The sequence below is a fragment of the Genypterus blacodes genome, unplaced genomic scaffold (genome assembly GCF_046128005.1).
Source record: "Genypterus blacodes isolate CSIRO-AG114 ecotype Tasmania unplaced genomic scaffold, CSIRO-AGI_Gbla_v1 ptg000053l_1, whole genome shotgun sequence".
NCBI classification, from domain to species: Eukaryota; Metazoa; Chordata; class Actinopteri; order Ophidiiformes; family Ophidiidae; genus Genypterus; species Genypterus blacodes.
In genome coordinates, this window is record NW_027466865.1 from 6,098,368 (window position 1) to 6,121,299 (window position 22,932).

Consider the following 22,932-nt stretch of genomic DNA (forward strand, 5'->3'; position numbering starts at 1 on the left):
ATTTCTCCCCATCTATTTTTAGCTGCAGCAGTGACATCACAGATCAGAGGAGGCTGACGCTCTTCCTCCCCGCCGCCACTGCTTGTTTCCTTCTGTGTGCTGACAGCTACAGCTGTGTCCCCCTCTCAGCAACGACCCCCCCAACCCCCACCCCTGACTAATGATATACAAGGCATACGGTGAAGACACGTGACAGACAAAACCTGCTTTTAGTCCGGCTCTTTCCTCCGCTGGTTCTCGATGTGCTTGTTGCTCATCTGTGTTAAATCGGGCCTCATTTTCACACACACACACACACACCCCTGACCACCTAACAGTCCATCTGTGATGAAGCAATGCACCACAGAGTCTGTTGCATGTTTATATAACACTCTATGTGTGTGGGCTGGGGGAGATGTATTTCTTGCAACATTTCTTTGTGTGTGTGTGTGTGTGTGTGTGTGTGTGTGTGTGTGTGTGTGTGTGTGTGTGCGTGTGCGTGTGCGTGCTTGCGTGCGTGAGAAAAAGAGAAAGTAAGAGAATGAGGCTGAAACACATGTCCCAAAATAACAGTGTTTTCTTGGTCTGTGTGCTGTGTTTCAGTGAGCCCGTCACGTCACAGCATCTCTGAGTGGAGGATGCAGAGCATAGCGCGAGACTCTGACGACAGCTCGGACGAGGAGTTCTTCGATGCTCATGGTAACCATTTGTCGTGACGTCATTGTGCTTGTTTTTTTTCAGAGCCAGCTTGCTTCCCCCTCCCCTGACTCTGCATGCGTCTCTTTAACCACAGATCAGTTCTTAAGCCCCGCAGATACGCAGCATGCTTTGGGCCTGCAGTTGAATTAGGCTGCCGTAGCGCGACATGCAGACTTCTCACTGGATGAGTCTCGCCCCTCCAGCCTGCGTCATCATTTATCGAGTCCTTTTCAATTCATGAAGTGCCCAATTTGCAGAAGAATCCACCATTGTTTGTGTGCCGATTGCGTAATCTTTAGCTAGGATGATGAAATCAGAATGAAATTGTGCATGTCGCTGTAATGTATTGATAGAGTTTACCTCCTAATTAGTTTCCATTAGCTACTTTAATAAAGCTACTTGTAACATTGTGAGTACCTACTGTTTATTAGACAGAGTGTGTTTCAGATTATTTATTGTGTTTTGCAGTATTAAAGTCTGTACGGATTAAATAACTCTTGACTGGCTACACCCCCATTATATTTTAATTAGTGTACACCACCTTCTGACCTGCATCCTACCATTACAGTGATTACTGTTATGCTGCACAAACACCCACCTCAGTTATTTGTGATTCGCAGATGTTGTTCCTACACTGTGCACACACACTCATTAAATAAATAAATAGTTATTTCATTGTGGCACATAAACAAGGCTCATGTATAAACATTAGCTCGGTGGGTTACAGTGGATGTGAACGCAAGCATGCACTGCGCCCGCGGAAGGAAGAGAAGCAAGGCAGGGTTTGTTACTGACATTGACAAATACACATACATGGATCAGATTGCCATTTAAATTAGATCTTTAAAAGCTGTTGTAGTTTTGCAGCACTCGTCTATAAGAAACAGCTTTGATCCTCTAAACGAGCTCCAGTAATGATAACTCATTTAATGTAGTTATGTATCACCAAACGTAGAATTTTAATAGTTATTCTACAAGATAGACACATCATCATACATGCTGTCATACTAGTGTGAGAGTAAACCATCATACGTTGTTAGAGACATGAAGTTGGGATCAGTGTATTGACATTAACATTCTTAAAAGTGCATTCATGGTAACAATAAAAAAGCTTATGTCCAGTTTAAGACTAGATTGGTATTTGTATTTATAAATGAAAGTGATTGGTTATAATGCAAAATTTGATTGAAGTGACACAGGGTTTTGTACAAACAACCCTAGTTTATCTCTGACACAGACACACACACACACAGAGACACACATCAGTGAAATCCTGCCATTGGAATAAAAGGAATCACATTTGTGTGTTAACATTTAGTATTTAAAATGTTATTTAGTAACAAATGAAGGTGTGTAGGAGGCAGCTGCCAAATTCACTAATGAAGGAAAGCATTACTGATCAAAAGGATTTTATGAATTCGGCAAGCGATGCTGAACACTGAATGGAGCAAGACAGACATTATCAGACTAGATCACAGAATATTTCATTCACCTCTCCTATATGATTTACTTATAAGTTATATTCAGTAATATGCGGTCTCTTTTTAATCTCGTCTGTTTTCCTGATGAGTTGTGAGTTGTGTGGAATGCACTGAAAGATTGGCGTTTGTTTTTCTCTTGCAGAGGATCTTTCAGACGGCGAGGAGGTTTTCCCGAAGGAGATCGCCAAGTGGAATTCCAACGACCTCATGGATAAGATAGAAGCTGGAGATGCAGAAGAAACTCCTGGTATGAGCGCTCCGTCGACACTGGCGTCTGGCAGATGTTTATCAACATGAATGTGTGTCAACGTGTGTGTGTCTTTGCAGGTGAGCTGTTCCAGGAAATGGCAGTGGACTATGAAAGAGCCACTAGTGAGGACAGAATAGATGAGGTATGTGAGCGACAGTGACACCCACAGTCCTCACCAGCAGCACCGTGTCCAAAGTCATTTATCATTTGAAGATGCCACCTACAGCCTACATGAGCCTTTAATATCCTCAAAGCTAGATTTAGATTTGAACTCGTCTAATCTGTAAATCAGAGGAGGTACTCCAGGTGAGGGAATGCATGGAAAGATCTATTTCCCTGAACATAAGGAAATACATCGTTTACATGCTAAAGTAAATGGATTTTGTGTAATCCAGATCAGTTTCTCTTTTCTTGTTTTTTTGCTAATGATGGTGTTAACATGATGTTTGAAAAATCCATTTGTTGCCTTGACTGGCCTGACAACAATCATTTAGTCTTTAGATTGGGGGGGACTGTTTGTCCCTGAGCCTCTCTGTCCTCTTGTGTTCAGATGCGTGGCTCTGTTAGTGGCCAAGCCGATAACTCTCCCATTCCCAGCATCACCATAACCAGACACAAGCCAGTAAGTAAACATCATGGTCCCAGTCAGCTATGAGCGACGGTAGCTCTGCAGAGACCCCTGATCCCCCCTAAACAGACCTCAGCCCTGGCCCTGACCTTGACCTTGACCCTGGCCCTGACCGTCTCTACTCCTCAAACTCACCTCCCTGTGTGCTTTCTGTGATGTTGTGTGTTTGACAACGTGATCAGACAACTTGTGGCTCAGACGTTTGGGACAACAGATGAAAACTGCACATTAAATCAGTCTAATGTGACCTGTCCTGTTCTGTCCCCCTTCATGACTCTGACCCTCTCCACTTGTTTTCTGTGGTCCATTGTTAAAGTAATGGACACATGTCCTACAAGTCGTCTGATTCCCAAAGGTGGAGACAGCATTGATTATCTGACATATAAGCCACTCAACAAGCATGTTATCTGTGAATGTATTTTCTAATCCGCCCCTAACCTGATTTTGTGTTCTCAGGAGAGCTCATCCCAGCAGTGTTTGCAGCCATCCAAGATCCACGTTCTGATCTTGGTCCTACATGGAGGAAACATCCTGGATACAGGTGGAGGAGACCAGAACAGCAAGCAGGCCGACGTCAACACCATCAGCATGGCTTTTGACACAGTCATGCGCGTTCACTATCCTGCGGCGCTGGGACGCATCGCCATCCGCTTGGTTCCCTGCCCTGCCATCTGTGCCGAAGCCTTCTCCCTGGTGTCCAAGTAAGGGCGCACTCAAACACACATTTTCTCACTTGGGCGGATTCACTGCAGCAAACATTGACGATTATGATCAAAGGATCTGCAATTCCTGTTTGCTTACAATGGAGTCGATCCAGATCATTTGTTTAATGCACATCTCCTCCTCCCCTCTCCATTTTCTGTATTGGCTCTGTGTTTAAAAGCTGGTTGTTGATTCTTGCATTTTCTTTGTTTGTGGCAGCCTGAGCCCATACAGCTATGACGAAAGCTGTCTGTCCAGCAGCCAGGACCACATCCCCCTGGCAGCTTTGCCCCTGCTGGCCACCTCTGCCCCACAGTACCAAGATGCTGTGGCCACCGTCATCAATAGAGCCAATCAGGTGTATTTAGACTTCATCAAATCTCTGGACGGTGCAGCTTTCTCCGGTCAGGTCAGTCAATGCTTTTGTATTACAGAGTTGTGAAATCTGAACCTGAATGACGTAACTGACCTCAGTAATTCTAAATCAATTAATAGATTTATGATTTCCGACCCTTGACCTTCATAGGTATGCCTCATTGGTGACTGTGTGGGAGGAATCTTGGGGTTTGATGCACTGTGCAATAGCAATCAGACTGTTAATGAAAGCCAGAACAGCAGCCGCAGGGGCAGCGTCATAAGTGTACAGGTAAGAGGCCAAATCAGTGTCAATGTCTGAGAAGGAGATTGTTCTAAAACCACCAAACTGCCCGGAAGAAAAAGCCACCAGTTCTCCCAAACGCTTCATTTGATTGATTTGATGAAGAATGGATATAACGTAAAGATTCTTCCATCACGCCTACAGGACCAGGACCTCCTCTCTCCAGGCATCATCGTGAACTGCGGGCCCGGATCAGCCTCGCCCACCCTGGAGGGCAGCCGCCACCTCAGCCGCAGCAACATCGACATCCCTCGAGCTGGCACAGCGGACGAAACCAGGAGACAGCTGCCACGCAAGAGAAGCGACTCCTCCACCTACGAGATGGACACCATAAAACAGCACCAGGCCTTCCTGTCCAGGTGTGTTGCGAGTGAGACGATCTATGCTGATAACAATATTACGTGCAGGAGAGACGAATCCAACGCTCGGACTCGATTCACACACTGTCAGGCTCTGATTTATTTTTAGTGGTACAGGAGGAAGTGACTTTGTGCTGTCCTTTCAGCTTGCATTCCAGTGTGTTGCGGAACGACGCAGCCTCGCGCAGGTCCAGCAGCAGCACCATGCTGGACGGAAGCTCCCTGGGGAAGTTTGACTTTGAGGTGTCCGACTTTTTCCTGTTCGGCTCTCCGCTGGGCCTGGTGCTCGCCCTGAGAAAGACTGTCATTCCTATGCTCGATGGTAAGATAATTGGGGCAGTGGAGGAAAAAAAAAGTTATATCCGTCTTAAAAAGTTTAAAGCAAGAACTCGCTGTCAGGGTTACATAAGATACAAAACCAGCAAGCTGTCCTCCTTAAGCTGTACAGCAGAGTGTGTGTGTCTGTGTGTGTGTGTGTGTGTGTGTGTGCTGAACCTGTCAGCTGGAGACAAATCCTGGAGCTGCTCCACTGTGAAAAGTGGAAAAATTTGGAAGACATTTGAGTGACATGGACACAATTTCGCCATCACAAATTCTGATTTTAGGCACCTACTCACCACCGATGACATCATCAGTGCTTATCTGATGCTCTACCTTACATCTACATGGGCATAGTCGTACAAAACATATGGCAGCAGGTCTATCTCCCTGGGGGGGCGTGGACCTTCCCTTCTCCTCTCCTTATTGGTTCTGGTTTGATATCTCCCCCTAGTGGCCCAGCTGCGACCCGCCTGCCAGCAGGTCTACAACCTTTTCCACCCGGCCGACCCCTCTGCTTCCCGCCTGGAGCCCCTCCTGGAGAGGAAGTTTCACCTCCTGCCTCCCTTTAACGTACCTCGCTACCAGCGCTTCCCCCTGGGAGATGGAAACTCCGCTCTACTGGGTGAGCAACGAAAATTAGAATAAGTTTTGTTGTTTTTATCATTTGCAGTTCAGCCAATATCTAGTCATAGGTTACCGAGTAGAATGCTTCATGCTGACACAAATTAAACTGCCAGCTCTGATTGTAATCCACTGTCCTGCTTCCATAGATGCATGCCAAAGACAAAATGCCTTAAACATGTTTTACTGCTGAAAGATACAGTTGTTGCGGAAAAATGTAGTTTTTCAACTTTTGTTCGTCAAAGTCTGAATGTGGTCGTGTCCTTGCTGGTGGTCTCTGTTTGAACTGGTCATTATAGTAGAGTAACCCTTAGAGCCTCAGCCCTCTATACACACACACACACACACACACACACACACACACACACACACACACACACGCAACCCACAGTAACACTGAGCCAGTCAGTCAGGTCAGATTGTTTGCAGTCAGAGAAGCAGCAGAGTTATAAAATGAATAAGCAGGGAGTTAGTCCTTAACCACTGCAGGCCGTAGTGTTGATGGAAGTGATAGCTTTCATTAAATGAGCCGTCACTGAATATCCTCAGGTCTGCCGTGTAATTAATTAATGAAGTTTAGAATATTTAAAATATTTAAAGACAGATTCAGCCTCATTCATCAGTGGAGAGATTTTATGAGGAGCAGGAGCAGATTACAGTGAAGTATCATCTCAGGACAGTGTGTTATGATTGTACATTACGAGCACTTTATCTTCAGAAGTGGGCTGGACTAAGGGCAGGACTCTGCTGTGTCGTCTCACGCTCAGTCGTTCTTGGTTCATGTGTTTTTGTGTCTTCCTTGTCTTCTTTCCTTCTTCCTCTCTTGGCCTTCCGTTCCCATACCTGCCTACCTTGGCTCTCTGCCTCCCAACCCCCCTCCCCGCCTCTCCTACCCCCCCCCCTTCCCTCCGCTCCCACCCCTCCAAATGTAGTGGAGACAGTCCAGAGCAACGCTCAGCTCCTGCTTGACAGCGGGACTCCCCTGATGTTTCGCTGTCAGGAGACCATCAGTGAGACCTGCATCCCTGTGCCTGTGCTAAACTGGCAGGAGGGCTCCCTCAAAGCCACACCCGCCACTATGGAGTGTGTGTAGCCTCTCCCATTCACCTGCATCTCGCACCGTTCACTCTGTGTTTCCTTTTGTGTTCGTTCCATCGTCTCTGTCGCCATGTCCAAGATGCTCAGATTTCAGCCTCACCAGTATTCCCATTGCTGTTGTTTCTCAAATTAGTGTACAGCTTGAGTCACCTGGCTGGCTCGCCAAAACAAACAGAAAGGGAGTCACGTTTGCTCGCAGAGTAAGATATTTAAATATTGATGAAATTATAATCAATCACAATTTCAATTACAGATTAATGGTTAATCCTCCTGGGTTAATAATATATTAGGATTATTTGATTTTGTTTCTCATTGTTATAAATTGTATAGATATTTGTTTTTGCAGTGCTCGCCATACAAAATCATGAATTAGAAAACGGAAAATGCTGATGGGCATTTCTCATTATTAACTAAATGATTGCTGAATAAAAACTGTTGATAGGCAATGAGAATAATAAGTGCTATCTTTCCCTGCGTTGCTCAGAATAGCTGTTTTACTTTGAGCTGTTTGAGCTTCTTAACAATCATCACAACATTGCCATGGAAATAAGATAGGAAATCTAAGCATCTCTTGCTCTTGTGTTGCATTTTGCAGATGGTTGTTGTCGTTGTGTGTCCGTGTTAGCAGTCTTTGTGTTTCTGCTGTTTAAAGCCCATTCCATCATTTCCATAATGTCTGATAAGAGATGAAAAAACAAAGGAAGTACGGGTAGAAACCATAAGAATTTCAATGATAGATGCTTGGTGTGTGTGTGTGTGTGTGTGTGTGTGTGTGTGTGTGTGTGTGTGTGTGTGTGTGTGTGTGTGTGTGTGTGTGTGTGTGTGTGTGTGTGTGTGTGTGTGTGTGTGTGTGTGTGTGTGTGTGTGTGTGTGTGTGTGTGTGTGTGTGTGTGTGTGTGTGCATTGTACTTTGATCCATGTGTGTGTATCCAGAATGTTTCTCCTGGTCAGAGGTCATCTGATTATACAAAATCTCCACCATAAAAGCGAAGGGCTTTTACATGATATTACCTGTAAAAGCTGTTTGAAGCTGCTGTCACTCACAAAGTGTTTTCTGTATTCATGCCGCCCGTGTCTCCACACGGTCACATGTCCTCTGAAACCATCTCCCCTCCATCTCTGTGACTCCCCCCCTGCTTGTGTCTTTGTCTAATGGGATCTCCTTGTCTCGGCTCAATAGCGGATGTTGTTCAGTCTCATGGTGGTGTCTTCATGGACAGTTCGTACCCCTCATCCCCTGTAACGGGCCCCCTCTCCCGGGGCCAACGGAGGGCCAGTGAGGTCAGCATTGCCAGCCAGGTCTCAGGAATGGCAGACAGTTACACTGCCACCAACATAGCCAACAGTAAGTGTCCCCGACAACCACCAGTCTGTTTCTCTCACCTCCACTCACACAAACACTGGCTCCACTTCCTTTAATTCTCTCTCTCTTTCGTTTCTCTACTCTTCCTCTCTCCACCCCGTCACCCTGACTCCACACACACCCTCCACTCCAGCTGGAGCAATCTAGTCAGCCAGGTAGAGTCCATGGCCCCGCTCCTTTTGCTAACTTCATGCCAGCCAGATCTAACGCCTGAGTCATAGAGTCCTCAGAGGAGCGAGAAGAAATCTGACGAAGAGCGAACTTAGTCCCACTTTTCACCGTCTGTCTCACTCTTTCCCTCACTGTCTAAATGTAAATGCAATGAAGGAGGGCTGCATTTATCGAATGTTGCAACGCATGTAGACACCTGTCTCCCCCCTCCCCCCCTGAGTCAGTCCTGCATTGTCCCCTTCTGAATGCAATGTTTGCCCAGATGACCAGTTCTCTGTGTTTGATGTCAAATCACCCTCATGTTCACTTTGTTGCCACAGTGTTTATCTACCTGCTGTTAACATGTTCTGCACAGCTGTTCCTGCACCTACAGCCACAGAGACCCCGGCAGTCAACTATGAATGATTCTTTCTCATTTCTTCTCCCTGACATTCAGAATTGTTCCACAGCTCGACTCTGACCCGACTAACTCAACCATCACTAGCCACTATTTTCCAGCTTCCACATTTGACGCCGGTTTCTCTTTCTCGTTTTCTTTGAAGCTGTTCAGACCTGTTATGCACTTCTCTCCCCTAATCCATCGTTTATATTCATCTGGTGTCTTTGTTTGTTCTCTCCCATAGCCGAGTCGTGCCAAAATAACCAGTCCAAAAAGTTCAGCCTTTTGTCTCAACTCGCCCTGTCGTCGCAAAACAAATTTTTCCTGAGAAGTCCGCCTAAGTCGCGTAAGAGAGCAGAGGCCGGCGAGGCAGCGGGATCTTCCGAGGCAGATCTAGAGGCAGAGGTCTTTGAGGCCGAGTCTAGTGAAGGTCTAAGCTCCTCTGGCCAGTTTCAGATGTGCCTGTCAACGGGACTGGACTGTGCCATATCTGAACTGGTCTCACTGGACTCCCAGGCTGAAGTGGACCAAGGTATTCTTCTAAGAGAAGGAGGAGGCTGCCGCTCTTTCTGCCCTCTGCCCCTCTGCGCCGCTCATAATCTAGCAAAAAGGCGCAATTCTGCTTCTTTCCACAAAGCCTCTGCTCTGTTTCTATTTCCTGTACTGTTGTTGTTGTTTAATACCAAAGGATTCTGAGAGAATGATGGGTCAAATCTCTTCAACTGCGAAACGAGAAATGCAGCCAATCTAATTTTCTTTCCCCACATATCTTGAAATCCATTTTCCATCTCTTTGTCATGTGCGTACTTACACTATAAGCAGCTGCTCAAATTAATATTTAACTTCAATTCTTTCTTACAGCCTAACAGTAATCGTCTCAGTCTTCCCTCTCCACTCGTATTTCAGCTCTTGGGGGTTTTAATAACAATTTTCTACTCCTGCCTTTACCTTCCTGTAGCCGCCGAGCTTCTGCCATCGGTGATGATTGTGGTTAAAGAGGGAAATCGTCGCTTTGGCTATACTTCAAAGGTGTTAAACGTTGGTGTCAAGTCTCTCACTGAGGTTTATTCTTACATATGTGTACTCCGAACCCATCGCAGTGGCAGCACGTTGGTGGGGCACAAAACGGTTGGACTTTGCCCTGTACTGCCCCGATGCTCTGACCGCTTTCCCCACAGTGGCTTTACCGCACCTCTTCCATGCATCATACTGGGAGTCCACCGACGTCGTGTCTTTCCTCCTTAGACAGGTTAGTCTACATCTTTATAACCCGCAGACTGGCTGTCCTCTGTTTGGCACTGAGGTTGAGTTTGTTTGAATGTGTCCACGTAGGTCATGAGGCACGAAAATTCCAGCATACTCGAGCTGGATGGAAAAGAAGTGTCTGAATTCACTCCCTCCAAACCCAGAGAGAAGTGGATCCGGAAGAGGACTCACGTGAAGATCAGGGTAGGGATCCCTCCCCCTCCCCCACACCACCAAATCAATGATGAGCTGTGCGTTCAGGTCTGTCAAGTGAGATGCCTAAACAAAACGTTCTTTTGTGTGCGTGTGTGTGTGTGTGTGTGATCCTTTGACAGAACGTGACTGCCAACCACCGGGTTAATGACGCCGTGTTCTCTGAGGACTTCATGCAGGTGGTCACAGGTCGTTTCATGTACGGACCTCTGGACATGGTCACTTTAGCCGGGGAGAAGGTGGGGCTCTCTTATTTATTTGTCCAGATATTGTCATATTCAGGTATAGTTAGTTGGGAAACCTCTGGTACCACTCAAAATGCATCCCGATTTTAATCAAAACTCTTAGTAATCGCAGCTTTAAAACCAGGCTGATTCTTTCTTCATGGAAATGTACATGTTGGAGGACAGAGTCGCAGAATGATACTGAATTTTGTGTTTAATGCTTGTTTGTATTTAGCAGTTTTGTTTTGTTTTCCAATGGTGTGCAGGTGGACCTCCACATAATGACCCAGCCCCCGTCAGGAGAGTGGGTGTACTTTAACACAGAGGTGACCAACAGCAGCGGGCGCGTGTCCTTTGTCATCCCAGAGGACAGACGGCTGGGCATCGGGGTCTACCCGGTCAAAATGGTCGTCAGGTGAGATGAGTTTGGCTCCGTTGACGGACTAAAAACACTGGACTGCTCGTGGACATCAGGAGAAACGTGTCCTCTCTCTCTCTGTTGTCTCCGGTTCCTCAGGGGAGACCACACGTTTGCAGACAGCTACCTGACCATCATCCCACGCGGCACAGAGTTCGTGGTGTTCAGCATCGACGGCTCGTTCGCCGCCAGCGTGTCGATCATGGGCAGTGACCCCAAAGTGCGAGCAGGAGCTGTGGACGTGGTCAGGTACAGAGCTCTTCCTCACTCTCGGGCTGAAGGTCAACAGCACACACAGTTGGGCTTCATGCGTTTCCTCTCGTTTCCCCTCCTGTGGTGGCAGGCACTGGCAGGATTTAGGCTACCTGATCATCTACGTGACGGGACGCCCCGACATGCAGAAGCAGCGGGTGGTGGCTTGGTTGTCCCAGCACAACTTCCCGCACGGCATCGTCTCCTTCTGCGACGGCCTGGTCCACGACCCGCTCAGACACAAGGCCAACTTCCTCAAGACTCTGACTGAGGTGCGGTGGGGAGGAGTGGGTGTATCTCTGTCTGTAGAGTAGGAAACAAAATGCATGATAGTTTTGTGGTCACCACTGTTGTGATTCACAGTAACAAATGATGATCTTCAACATTTGACTGATTGCAGGCTCACATGAAGATATTTGCTGGCTATGGCTCGACCAAAGACATCTCAGTCTACACAACCATCGGCCTCCCTCCCTCCCAAATATACATTGTTGGTAGACCCACTAAGAAGATGCAGCACCAATGCCAGGTACCGTTTCATAACCGTATACTTGTATACAGACAAGCAATTACTGATTCTGGTCACTTAAATGAATGAGACATTCAAATCCTTTGATCTCCGCAGTTCATCACCGAGGGCTACGCAGCTCATCTGTCCCAGCTGGAGTACAACCACCGCTCTCGGCCCGCCAAGTCCAGCAGCGCTCGCATGGTGCTACGCAAAGGCAGCTTCGGCCTGGGCGCAAACAGCGACTTCCTGAGGAAGCGCAACCACCTGCTGCGCACCATCTCCTCCCAGCCCGCCCCCAGCTCGCCGACGGGCAACATTCACAGCAAACCGGAGCGCACGCAGAGCCAGTCGGACAGCGAGCGTCTGGAGCGCGAGCGGCTGGAGCGCACTCACAGCCACGGGACGGGGGCGGCGCAGCGTAGCATGAGCATCACCGCCAGCTGCTGGGGCCGCAGCAGCAGCAGCAGCACCAAGCTGGAGCCGGGCATCCTCAGCCCCAAGTGAGCTCGTTTAGGGGAGAGACTCGCTGCGCTGAGGAGAGAGACACGGTAACAGAAGAGACATAGATTAAAGATTAAAAGGGATGAAGACCTTTGGCTTTGCATAACAACATAAGTAATGGTGCTACAAAACCACAACACCAGTGCGAAGCCACACAAACAAGATATGGACAGAAGTTCTGGCTATATTTATTTTAAAGTACAAAATACAAAAAAAAGCATTTCAAGGAGCATCTTCCTGCTGCAGAAACATTCACATAGACACACACCAGGCACAACATACATTGTAGGAATCCAGACTGTTTATTATTGTATGCTGTCAATATAATTAATCAGCATCCTCATTACAAGGTCACTCCCCTCTGTGCATTCTTGGCATATTCTCCACTAGATTGAGGGTGGATCTGATTACACACACGCATAGGCATGGTGGCCTTGTGTGACGAGGCACAACACTTACCATTCACACCATCTTTGTCCCGTTAATGCGACCATCAGCTACCTGGACTCTGGCCTGAGAATAGAGGTGAGAATCACATTCAGACCGGTTTCTAATTAACAAACACAAATACGTTTGGTCTTTGGAATGTTGCTGATTTCCAAGCCCAGTTGGAAGAGATTCCATCGGAGAATAAAGGGTTCCATATTTACACATAGCAATGACTAAATTCTGCCTCTCACTCTTACAATCCAGGTTTTGCATTTTCGCCGTCTCTCAGGCCAAACAATCATTCAGACATCACGTGAAAGGAATTTGCGAAATGACCCTTTAACTGCGGTCACAGCCGAGCCTGTTCTCGGGGTTTTACAGCATTTCATCACACCGTCGCCCTTCATGCAGAGACACGATGCACCGCTGCACCCAGCTGAGTGTGTGTGTGTGTGTGTTGGGGCGTCTCGTGTGAATGACAATTACGTGCCAAAGTAAACAACGCAGAACAATTAGCTGCACATGAACAGAAAGGAAGTGAAAGAGTGTGTCAAAGCAGAACTGCTCTGAAGAACCGTGTGTGTGTGTGTAAGTATGTAGTTGAACTGAATGCCTTACTGAGGCGTGTATATAATTGTTATATTACAGTGCAGATCTGGTCTAAGGTCCATTAAAGACCAATTTAAAGTGTCTTCTTTACTCTGGGGGGGGAACACACAACCTCATTCAGGATACACTCAGATTAGTCATAATTATTATTGTTATTTAAGATAATATAGCTATTTTAAAAATGTATTGATTTTGGTGAACAAAATGTGTTTTAAGATTATTTTAGTTTTATGTTGCTTTTCTTTCTTTTCCCTCTTCATACATTATTTGCAACAGTCTAAACTCCAGCGGGCTTGTTGTATTTTTGTATACTTGTTGTATACTGTATGTCTGTTCTGATCTATTTTGGTATTTGGGATATGGCTTTGCTGTGGTTATCCCTATACGCTGTAAATGAGGCATTGAACTTGCTCATAGATAATCCTCCCTTAGGTTAAGGCCTCTTTCTCTCTGTTTTTGCGGCACTTTTTAGAGGACGGAAAGAATCTGCAAATTGTAAATTCTGTACGATACGCTGTCAAACACACAGAGCTAAGACTTATTTACTTCAGGCTGTTGTCCTTTCCACTCCCCCCCCCCCCCCCCCGGAAAAAGGGATATTTTGTGGTTTAGCCAGTCAATGTGCATTTGTCCGTCTTCTAGCCATGTATAAAGCTGACTGCAATGGACCAATGCAAGGGGAAACGTGCAATATTACTCAGTCACACCACAAGATCAAACTGTGTTGGCAGAAGCGTCACAGTGCATTGACAATCAGTTGAGCAGGCATATAAATATATATTCTACAGACGTCAAAGTGCAGAGGGCACCCGAACACACCTGGGCACTCTACAAACACGGGTTATACAGTGTGTATCACCTTAGAGTGCATCAACAAAAAGCAGGATTTGTCAGAGGGCACTCGGAAACGCTTTCCAGTGTGACGTCACTTATTCTTATTACAGTTCCATTCCAGCACATTCAGATGAAGCCAGTGAAAGTGATATCCCACCTGCAATGGCACCTGTCGTTTTGCTTTGTCAAGCCTTTTTGTGGGGGGGGGCTGATGGGATAAATGGAGGTGTAACTCCTTTCTGTCTATTGTAAACTGCCGTCCCTCTGCATTTGGATTTTTTCAAGATTTGGCTTTAAAACTGTGTAGGTAAAGAAGGTGGCTGCTGCTGCTGCTGCTGCTGCTGCTGCTGTGTGAGCTTTGGCGTTTGGAGAAAAGTACAGACAGGCAACGTGAACTCCTCTAAAGATGGCAACTACTGAAGCTCATTCCCTTCCTCAGAGATCGGAAACCACTGGATATTAAAAATCCAGAGAATGTAAAGACGCACCTGTGTGGTGTTGTGTGAAATCTGGATACCTCTGGGCAGACAATCACTACGATTCTGCTACCGACACACATTTACCAGAGGCCTTATGTTTTCCTGTTCTGCCTTTCGTTGACCATTGTGTTGTGAGGCAGAGGACGGAACGCTGCTCCCACACACAGCGGAATCGATTTACGGAAAAAAAAAGAGGTTGACCCGTTTGTGTAGACTTCTGTTGTGTGGAAATTAGGAAAAGGCCATGTTTTCTTAAAAGGCTTTGGGTTACGATCATTTTAAAGTGTACAAAGCAGAAACGTATGGGCTCTAAATTGACAATTCACCAACATTAGGCCATCCGTCACCGTCTCAAGCTCTGTTCCCTTGGTTACTGCAATGCCAGAACTGCATTCAGAGGCTGTACATACGTATACGGATCACCTTAGTAAAAACCTTGGAAATATTTGGACTGTACAGGGTGTGTATCTTGTAGGTTTTGGATAATTTCGTTTTATCCTTTCCCTTGTTTTTATGTACAGTGTATAAAGAACGTATAAAGAATAAGTGGATTTCTCTGCCTTTTCTTTCACGCTTGAAGTGGCACATATGGACACTCATCGCATTCTTTCCATGTATTTTTAATGTTTCATCCTTTGTGATCACTTCAGATTTCAGCGTTAAAGACTAACAATCACAAAAAAATTGTTACAAAACTATCACAGTTTGATGACAGGCCTTCACTGTCTAGAGTCCATTGATTAAAAAATACATTTCAAATACGCATTCATGTCGAATATTAAGAAAATCATTACAAAAACGTTTTTTTACAGGTTATTTCAAGTTGACATCTCCACGTTTCAACAGTCCCGTTCCCGTTCTGGTCTACCTGTTGTTTCCCAGTTTTCTCTGGAAGGAGTTCCCGTCTGCCTTGGTTGCTTGCTGTGGAACGAGCAGGAGTGGTTGGTTAGTTAAGATGCGTAGATACAAAGACAGCCGTGAGCTCGTTTCACAGCGTTTCATGTTGAACCATTTCCCCGTACCTTGTTGATGTCTTTGTGTTTCTCCCGGCTCACGATCTCCTCGATGATCTCTCCCTCGCCTCGCACCAACCTGACGGGGAGATACGACACAGACGCTGAGTCGGTGGAAATGCATTCTGATATCTGTTTTTTAAGGGTTGGTTAAATAATATCAAATAGCTCCAATTAAAATTAAACCGTATTTGCATTTTTAAATTCTCACCCTGAACATAAGTAAAGAATTTAATAACAGCACATTTTCATATCGCAGTTTGGATTTAAGCAGTTAATGAATGTGCAGGGACTTAACATAACTTTGACAGGAGCAACATTGAAAGAATAGTTTCCATGACAACCTCGTTAGTGAGATGACTGCGGTCCATCAGGAAGCCGCTCTGTTTCTGTGGGTGAACTGTTCCTTTAATAAATTAACCGATCGTGAACTTAAGTGTTTGTGATGCTGATGATGCTGAACGTCGCTCTGCCTCACCTGGTGCGTCCCGTCTCCGGGTCCACCACCCTGCGGATGACGCTCTGCCGGGCCTCGTATTCCTCTTTGGTGATGGGCCGCTTGGTGGAGAGTTTGGCCTTCTGCTCGTCCGTCATGACTGCAGGGGACATTTGGTTTCATATCAGACCATCACATGGCTGAGAACCCATCAGATCAATACTTTGCTCTGTCCTACTAAATATACAACGGAAATAACGTGAAGTCCCACCAGGTCCCAGCTCCACTGCTCCTTCGTCGCTCTGCCACACCTCTAGGAAAGACGGAGATTTGACTGGCGGAGGAGCGGGCGGCAGAACTTCAGCTTTCTTCTTTGCTTTCTTCTCCTTTTTCTTCAATTTCTTCTCTTTCTTCTTCTCCTTTTTCCGCTGTTTCTTCAGCTTGGCCTTCTTCTTCTTCAGCTTCTTTTTCTTGGATTTGCTCTTCTTTACCTTTGATTTTCCATCGCTGGAGGAGGATGACGAGGAGGACGACGACGAGGTGGACGAGGAGGATGAGGAGCTTCTTCTGCGCTTCTTTCTTTGCGTTTTCACATCTGGAGGGAGAAATGAAGACAGATTTATTCTCCTTCAAATCACCGTCGTACTGGATCAGATTGGTGATAAAGGGCAGTTTGATATTTTCTTCCCCCTTCTATCCAGACCACATGAAACCAGATCCATCCAGGTCTCTATCAAAACCTCCATCTATTGTTCCCAAGCCCTCTGCTCTGTTGTACAATGCCATCCTGTAAGAACTGGACCTACCAGAACCTCAAACTAACAACACTGATGTCATCTAACACTAGCTCTAGGAGTAGAACCTCCTCTGCAGACCTGGATGAGGTTTCCCATTTCTGATTAGTATCCCATATCCCAAAATTCCCAACCAGGCTCCTCCTCCCCTCATCATGAAACTTTCTCTACCACCAGCAAACCCAATAATCAATGAATAAGTAATCACCTTCGCGCTTCTTCTTGCTCGATTTGGCACTCGCGCTCCTGCTAGAAGAGGAGGACGATGACGAGGAGGACGACGATGAAGAGGAGGAGCGTGTCCGTTTCTTCTTTCCGTCGGGTTTCTTCTCTCTGCCGGTGCGGTCACGTGACCTGCTGCGGTCCATCACAGCGGAACCGAGACCCGGACGGGAAGCACGCGCGTTAAGGGGACGAAGACGACAGAGAGTCCAGATAGCAGCGCCGGGGCCATGTATCGTTTCCGTTTACGGTAGTGTCCGGCTTTAAAATACGTCCGTGTGAAAATTAACCTGTGTAATTCCTCGTTCCTGCCTTAACAGTAAAAACGTTTTATTGGTTTTGTAATATTTACTGTCCAATAAACTCAATGTTAAACACCAGATCTCACTGAAAAGTATGGAATTTGTGAAAATATCAATTTGAACCTTTTTGAGTAATGAAAACGTTCCTCAGTCTCTTGATCAGATGAACGGAGGATTTGTATAAATTGTTTTTAAAAAGCATCTCGGTTCTTTCATGGGAATTCTAGCATTGGAGTCGGACTATTTCTTTCTCAGAATTTCGAGATTATAGTCAGAATTCTGAGAGACGTCTCGAGTTTTTCAAATAACAAATACAATTCAATTTACTGAGAGGAGGCTTGAGAGGTTGATATTGGAAAATATAAATCAAGTACCTAAAACTCTTCATAGAAGTACATGTCAGTGGGGACATGGAATTGTTTTACAGTCCCCTATTACTCTTGTGAAGATGACAATAACATGGTCTAGTTTAAACAAAAGCATTCAAATTCAGAACGTCAATACCGTCACATTTTGTTCAAACTGTTATTTGTACCTATTTATTCCCTTGTTGTGTATTAGTGTGATATGTCCTTGCACCAGGTGGAGTCAGGTTGGAAGTGACCATGAAGGGTCTTCGATAGGAGACTGTTTGCCAAGTGAACTGGAACTGACCAGTGCAAGAAGCTGGTGAAAGGGAAACCATGTCCAGAGTGATACATATGTGCTGTCCAGTTATTTTTTCTCTGCTATTAAATGTCTGCTACTAAGCAACAATTCTAAGTTACAGGACCCCAGCTGATGAGCAAGTTATATTAAGAATCCACATGTTGACCTGAATCTGACACTGTAAAGAGAATGTGGAGACAATTCTGCTTGATTACAGTGGAGAAGAAAGACGGAATCATTTAGACAAACATATGCGAGCATATTTGTAAAGTTTATTTCAAAGTGTTTAAAAAGGCAATTGTGAATATTTAAAGCTTGTATACTGATAAACATTGTTATTCCTGGTGGTGTTAGCCCTTAACCCTCTTGGTACATCAAGCTAAACTAACAGAAAGACATCAGCAATCATTCAGTCTTCACCTTTTGCCGCTTATTGACTTAAAATGTAGTATGAAGCGTCTCTCATCTCAATCCTGATAAAAAAAGCTTTTAGTTGAAATAAATAGAACATTTCTAAATTTTCAAAAAATTCTAAATGTGATTGGAAGACTTTCCTATGATAAATACTGAAACTGATTACATCATGACATATCATTTGTCATGAATGGATGCGACAGTCTGACGTGGCTGCATCATATTGTAAAATGATCGGGTCGTCAGCAGGGACGGGGTGAGTCTCAAAGCTATCACCTTTCCAGTTCGTGTGCAAGTAAAAATGCGGAGTGCGGTGGTGCGGTTCAGTGGGGGAGAGGGGGGGATGGGGAGAAAGGGGGGCCTTGGAATGTGTCACTGAGGGATTTACTTTGTCCCATTAAGACGCAGCTGCCATGCGGACCCTCTCAGGTGGATACAGCAGAAGGTTCTTAGCTGCTTTGATGGTGTTCTTCATGAGCATCGCCACAGTCATGGGTCCCACCCCTCCAGGCACCGGGGTGATGAAGCCGGCCTTCTGCCTTACTCCTGAGGAAGGGGGGCAAACAAGCATGTTACAGACACCCGAGAGCCCAGCGCAAGTGCAGCCTTTACAAATAAGAGATTTACGGTCAGGCCCACCTTCAAAGTCAACATCTCCAACCAGTCTGTCTTTGCCAGTGATGGGGTCCTGGATTCTGTTTATTCCAACGTCGATAACTGCCGCTCCCTCTTTGATCATGTCGGCAGTAATGAGGTTTGGAATCCCTGATAGTTTAATAAACACAGTGTACGGTTAGATATTAGAAAGATTCATTGCTTGGCAAGTGGTTAAGATTAATTTCAGCAAACAAAACCGCTTTGTGGCGAGTTTCAGGAGCAACAATTTGTGAATATAGTATGTATATATAGTAAGGATATTCCAATAATAAATACAATTGAATTTTCCTCCAAGTCTCAGAGGTGGATATTTAAAAAATAAATCAAAGTACCTGAATCCTACATGTAACCATGGGTAAGTGTGCGCATGTTTGACTGAGATTTGGGTGAATGATATGCACAAACAAAACAAAACAATGTAACACAAACCTGCAGCCGCCACGATGATATCAGCAATTTTGGTGTGTTGGCGGAGTTGCTCCTTTGGAGTGTAACGGTGAGAAATGGTGACTGTGGCATCACCTGCAAGATTTTAGGATGCATTATCTGAAAAGTGCACATAAGACCACCCACACGCACGCACAAACGCCTGCATTGTAACCTACCTCCAGGCCTTTCATGGCGACCATCTGTATGCAGCAACATGGCGACGGGCATGCCTACATTCTTGGAGCGCCCTGCCACCACAACATTCTTCCCAATAGTAGGAATACCTGGAAAGGGTCATTTGGACGGTTACAGCCACGCTCGTGTGTCAGGGGGCATTTTAAGCTTAAGATAAAGTAAAGGGTCACTCCAGCTACCTGTGCGTTTGATAATTTCCCAGATACCCCAGGGTGTGGCAGGCAGCATGGTGGACTGATCAAGACACATACGACCCACATTGATAACGTGGAAGCCATCAACGTCTTTGTTGGGAGAAACTGCATTACAGACCATGCGCTCATCAATGTGATCTGGGAAGAGAGGAAGACTTCAGTAAGATCTTCACTTAAACAGCCTATTGAAGTTGATACTATGTCACATGCTTTCACTGTCTCCAGGAGTAAATGTTTGTTTCTCTGCTTTGACCTAAATCAGTCTGTGTTGCTCTGGTGTTTGTCTCTGTATACCTGGTAAAGGGAGCTGGACCAGCAGGCCGTCCACACTGTGGTCTGTGTTCAGTTTGTCGATCAGGTCCATCAGTTCCTCCTCACTGATGTTTGAAGGCTTGAGAATGGTCTCACTGGAGATTCCTGTTGGAGGTGGAATTGAGGAAATGTTTCACCACTAAGGAAAACATTTTTGTTTTGTTTTTTGTTGTTTTCTTGTCATGTCTATTAGGAGGGTGCGGGTGTTTCCTTACCAACATGTGCAGCAGCTCGTGTCTTATTTAGGACGTAGGAGTGACTGGCCGGGTCTTCCCCCACCAGAACCACACTCAAATGGGGCCTCCGGTTCCCAGCTGACACCCACTGATCCAGGTCGGCCCGGACCTCCTCCCGAATCTGCCGTGCTAGTTTCTTTCCCGAAATGACAACTGCCTCCTGTCTGAGATATGTTGAGCACATACAGAGAGATCAACTTGCTGATAACAATCCTATTTAATTAGTTACTAGTATTTCCAACAACAATTTGCCAAAACAGCCGTTACTTAAAAGCTGTTACTCCCAATCAATAGGCATTTTACTCTACAGCTGACATAACACTAACTCAAAAGTACAACAATGTATCTTATGTTCACTGTTTAATTGGTAACTTGTTCATTTCATCACCAACCTCAACCGTCCAACACTACTGAAAATGTTTTAAATTGCAGTGGAACAGAAATTTTGACACCAGAAACCTGTAATCAATCCCAAACATCCACACCTGGGCAAGCACCAATTCCAGTCTCTAAAATTAGAGGGAGAATATTTCCACTTGACCCAGCCATGTGTGCGTTAATGGAATTTAGTCTCATCTTCAAATCGCAGCAGAGGAATGTTAAAGAAAAGGATCACCGATAATAATCAAAAACTAACATACCTTCAATCGACTTCAGCATGTTCAAGTTTTACTGGTTAGGTCTTGCGCAATATCAAGCACTGGGATTAGTGGGAAATAATGCCAGAGTCATGAGCAACTGACGATTATGTAACCATCTCTTTATCCTGCCAAAAGTAATTCAACCCCTCAGAACATCATCACATACTTGGGAAAAACTGTAGCGTGGCACAGCAAGTCATTCTATAATAAGCCCAGAGGAAATATACTTACTACTGTAAGAGAACCAAAACATTTATGACTGTATGCTTGCTTCAATAGAGTAGGTTTAGGTTGGGGAAACATGGCAACAACTGCGGATGGCATGACAGGGATATTAGATGACCTGTCACCACGAGGGTTGAGTTTGAGGCGATGTGAGCAGCATTATCCTATTAAAGTTTGACTGTAATCGAGGGGAGTCACGTTACAACCAATGCGTTCCCCGTGAATATCTGCACGGGGTTCTGGTAATGTGTGATCCGGGACTCGAGTTAACTCAGTGGGTACAAACTAAGCGGCGGGACAGCAGGCTGGGAAACACCTCCAGGCGCTCCCGGGTGCAAGTGGTCGCAGCGATTTCATCAGCCACCTGGTCCCTGCAGTGTTACCGGCGTGCCGCTAGGGGCCATAATGTGTTAAAAGGCGAAGATTTGGTTCCTTACAATCAAACAATCGCAAATGTTCATACTGGCACACTCAGCTACCATGTGACAGAAGTGACTGCGCAATTAAGTCGAAAATAAAGAGCCAGCAGTCGCCGAGGAGCCATAAATCCCCAGAAGATTGATGAAGCAGATGTATAGATATGGTGGCCGCACTCACCTAGACGCAGACGTGTGCAGCTTGCAGACTTGCAGATGCTGAGAGTGTTGGCACAGTTTCCTGAGAGTCCTGATCGCTGCCATCCTGTCGAGGGGAAGAGAACAAGCACACAAACTGACCTTCAACCGAGGTTGACACAGTCACAATGCGAGTAGGCGGAAAAAATGGACAGATAGAACGTCAGGGCGCCGCCCCCCGCCCGCATGCTGAGTGCGTCAGGAGTGACGCCACAAGCCCCGCCTCCGCGCCAGCTCCGCGCCCCACCGCAGCTTGTATTCAGCGCACTTTCTAACCTGGGTAAAGTCGATATCAAGAGTGTTTGTTCTACGTGTCTTTGGACGTATTTATCTGTGCCGAGTATGCATTTAAGCACGTATATATAACCGGGGGATTTAGCCTCTGTGTTTTGAAAGAAGTTAAAAAAGAAAGAGGTTTTCTTTGAGATTTCCTCCGTTTATTTCTGACATCAACACACAAAATAACATAAACGTAAAGTGCGCAATAGCTTCTCCCCCACAGGTCACGCGCGCTCATATCACTCAGATGACGCAGATGCTGCAAACAGAGCGATGAAGAAATAGAAAACGAAAGTGAAACACGGCTGACAAAAACAAAGTAACATCAAATTTAAACGAAAATAAATTCAAATGAACGTTTCTAATCACACAGACCAGAGCATAAACAAGCATAAACAGAGCATAAGTCCAATAAAAACAATCATTTATGAGGTTTTTACTCATAAATGAACTCATAACAAAAGTGCGGCCATACAATATAAGTAATACGTACAATTATACATTGGCAGTTATACACTTAATCCGATAAGAAATGCACAATTAACTCAGATTTTTAAAGTTGTTTTTTTAAGGAGAGAACATATCTACCCACCTCTACCACAGGAGAACGCAGGGAAAGATGAGAGGGCAGGCTGGACCCAGAAAACAAAATGTACCCGGAGGTGGAGCTTAAACAGTAACACTTTATGAGGGGGAATTTATCATCTCATTTTATTATTACAGTCATCTTATCTGGTCATTGGCCTCCTGTATGTGAACATTGTGATGACAACTAGTATTCAAATAAGTCCATCCATAATCAGTAAAAAATAAAAGGTCAGAAATAACATGGAAGAGTCATTTAATTTCCAGATTTATTACCATAGTAATATATTTAGTGCTTTTTCATGTTTTCCC

General features: G+C 45.4%; 3 protein-coding genes across 9 annotated transcripts in view; 1 reads left to right on the forward strand and 2 right to left on the reverse strand.

Moving 5' to 3' along the window:
• The window catches only part of LOC143001227 (membrane-associated phosphatidylinositol transfer protein 2-like), a 37,373-nt gene extending 22,777 nt beyond the window's left edge, over window positions 1–14,596 (forward strand). For 3 of the 6 annotated variants that reach the window (XM_076150710.1, XM_076150711.1, XM_076150712.1), the window contains 20 exons: window positions 583–678; window positions 2,302–2,406; window positions 2,487–2,551; window positions 2,960–3,031; window positions 3,494–3,738; window positions 3,959–4,148; window positions 4,266–4,385; window positions 4,542–4,756; window positions 4,903–5,078; window positions 5,529–5,699; window positions 7,977–8,141; window positions 8,954–9,241; window positions 9,810–9,958; window positions 10,042–10,158; window positions 10,290–10,406; window positions 10,658–10,806; window positions 10,909–11,058; window positions 11,153–11,333; window positions 11,462–11,590; window positions 11,687–14,596. In XM_076150710.1, the coding sequence (XP_076006825.1) occupies window positions 583–678; window positions 2,302–2,406; window positions 2,487–2,551; window positions 2,960–3,031; window positions 3,494–3,738; window positions 3,959–4,148; window positions 4,266–4,385; window positions 4,542–4,756; window positions 4,903–5,078; window positions 5,529–5,699; window positions 7,977–8,141; window positions 8,954–9,241; window positions 9,810–9,958; window positions 10,042–10,158; window positions 10,290–10,406; window positions 10,658–10,806; window positions 10,909–11,058; window positions 11,153–11,333; window positions 11,462–11,590; window positions 11,687–12,076 (3,290 nt within the window). In that variant the 3' untranslated portion in view covers window positions 12,077–14,596. Of the gene's footprint in view, window positions 1–582; window positions 679–2,301; window positions 2,407–2,486; window positions 2,552–2,959; window positions 3,032–3,493; window positions 3,739–3,958; window positions 4,149–4,265; window positions 4,386–4,541; window positions 4,757–4,902; window positions 5,079–5,528; window positions 5,700–6,630; window positions 6,784–7,976; window positions 8,142–8,953; window positions 9,242–9,809; window positions 9,959–10,041; window positions 10,159–10,289; window positions 10,407–10,657; window positions 10,807–10,908; window positions 11,059–11,152; window positions 11,334–11,461; window positions 11,591–11,686 lie in introns of all 6 variants that reach the window. The other 3 variants (XM_076150713.1, XM_076150714.1, XM_076150715.1) reach the window with 2 other exon arrangements.
• Window positions 14,597–15,056: 460 nt separating this feature from the next.
• Window positions 15,057–17,166, reverse strand: arl6ip4 (ADP-ribosylation factor-like 6 interacting protein 4). The gene is made up of 5 exons (XM_076150717.1): window positions 16,876–17,166; window positions 16,145–16,468; window positions 15,916–16,033; window positions 15,447–15,516; window positions 15,057–15,345 (listed from the first exon to the last, which is right to left on the reverse strand). The coding sequence occupies exons 1-5, from the start codon at window positions 17,033–17,035 to the stop codon at window positions 15,289–15,291; spliced, it is 729 nt and encodes a 242-aa protein (XP_076006832.1). The 5' UTR covers window positions 17,036–17,166; the 3' UTR covers window positions 15,057–15,288.
• Window positions 17,167–18,089: 923 nt separating this feature from the next.
• On the reverse strand, window positions 18,090–22,698 carry mthfd2 (methylenetetrahydrofolate dehydrogenase (NADP+ dependent) 2, methenyltetrahydrofolate cyclohydrolase). Of its 2 annotated transcripts, XM_076151012.1 has the most exons (9): window positions 22,628–22,698; window positions 21,740–21,823; window positions 20,256–20,440; window positions 20,023–20,145; window positions 19,714–19,866; window positions 19,516–19,623; window positions 19,340–19,432; window positions 18,893–19,018; window positions 18,090–18,799 (listed from the first exon to the last, which is right to left on the reverse strand). In XM_076151012.1, exons 2-9 carry the CDS (start codon window positions 21,820–21,822, stop codon window positions 18,651–18,653), a joined length of 1,020 nt encoding a protein of 339 aa, XP_076007127.1. In that variant the 5' UTR covers window position 21,823; window positions 22,628–22,698; the 3' UTR covers window positions 18,090–18,650. The 2 variants fall into 2 exon arrangements, with proteins under 2 accessions (XP_076007127.1, XP_076007126.1); XM_076151011.1 differs by lacking the exon at window positions 22,628–22,698 and having other exon boundaries at window positions 21,740–21,905.
• Window positions 22,699–22,932: the final 234 nt, after the last annotated feature.

What these genes read in the sequence shown, in the direction of transcription:
- arl6ip4 (XM_076150717.1), bottom strand. Translation starts at nt 17,035, where the DNA reads ATGGACCGCAGCAGGTCACGTGACCGCACCGGCAGAGAGAAGAAACCC. An exon ending in GAGCAAGAAGAAGCGCGAAG is followed by an intron (nt 16,469 to 16,875) that starts GTGATTACTTAT and finishes TTCTCCCTCCAG; the next exon opens with ATGTGAAAACGCAAAGAAAG. An exon ending in CCGGAGACGGGACGCACCAG is followed by an intron (nt 15,517 to 15,915) that starts GTGAGGCAGAGC and finishes TCTCCCCGTCAG; the next exon opens with GTTGGTGCGAGGCGAGGGAG.
- mthfd2 (XM_076151012.1), bottom strand. Translation starts at nt 21,822, where the DNA reads ATGGCAGCGATCAGGACTCTCAGGAAACTGTGCCAACACTCTCAGCAT. An exon ending in CTGCACACGTCTGCGTCTAG is followed by an intron (nt 20,441 to 21,739) that starts GTGAGTGCGGCC and finishes AACATATCTCAG; the next exon opens with ACAGGAGGCAGTTGTCATTT. An exon ending in TATCATCGTGGCGGCTGCAG is followed by an intron (nt 19,019 to 19,339) that starts GTTTGTGTTACA and finishes TTAAACTATCAG; the next exon opens with GGATTCCAAACCTCATTACT.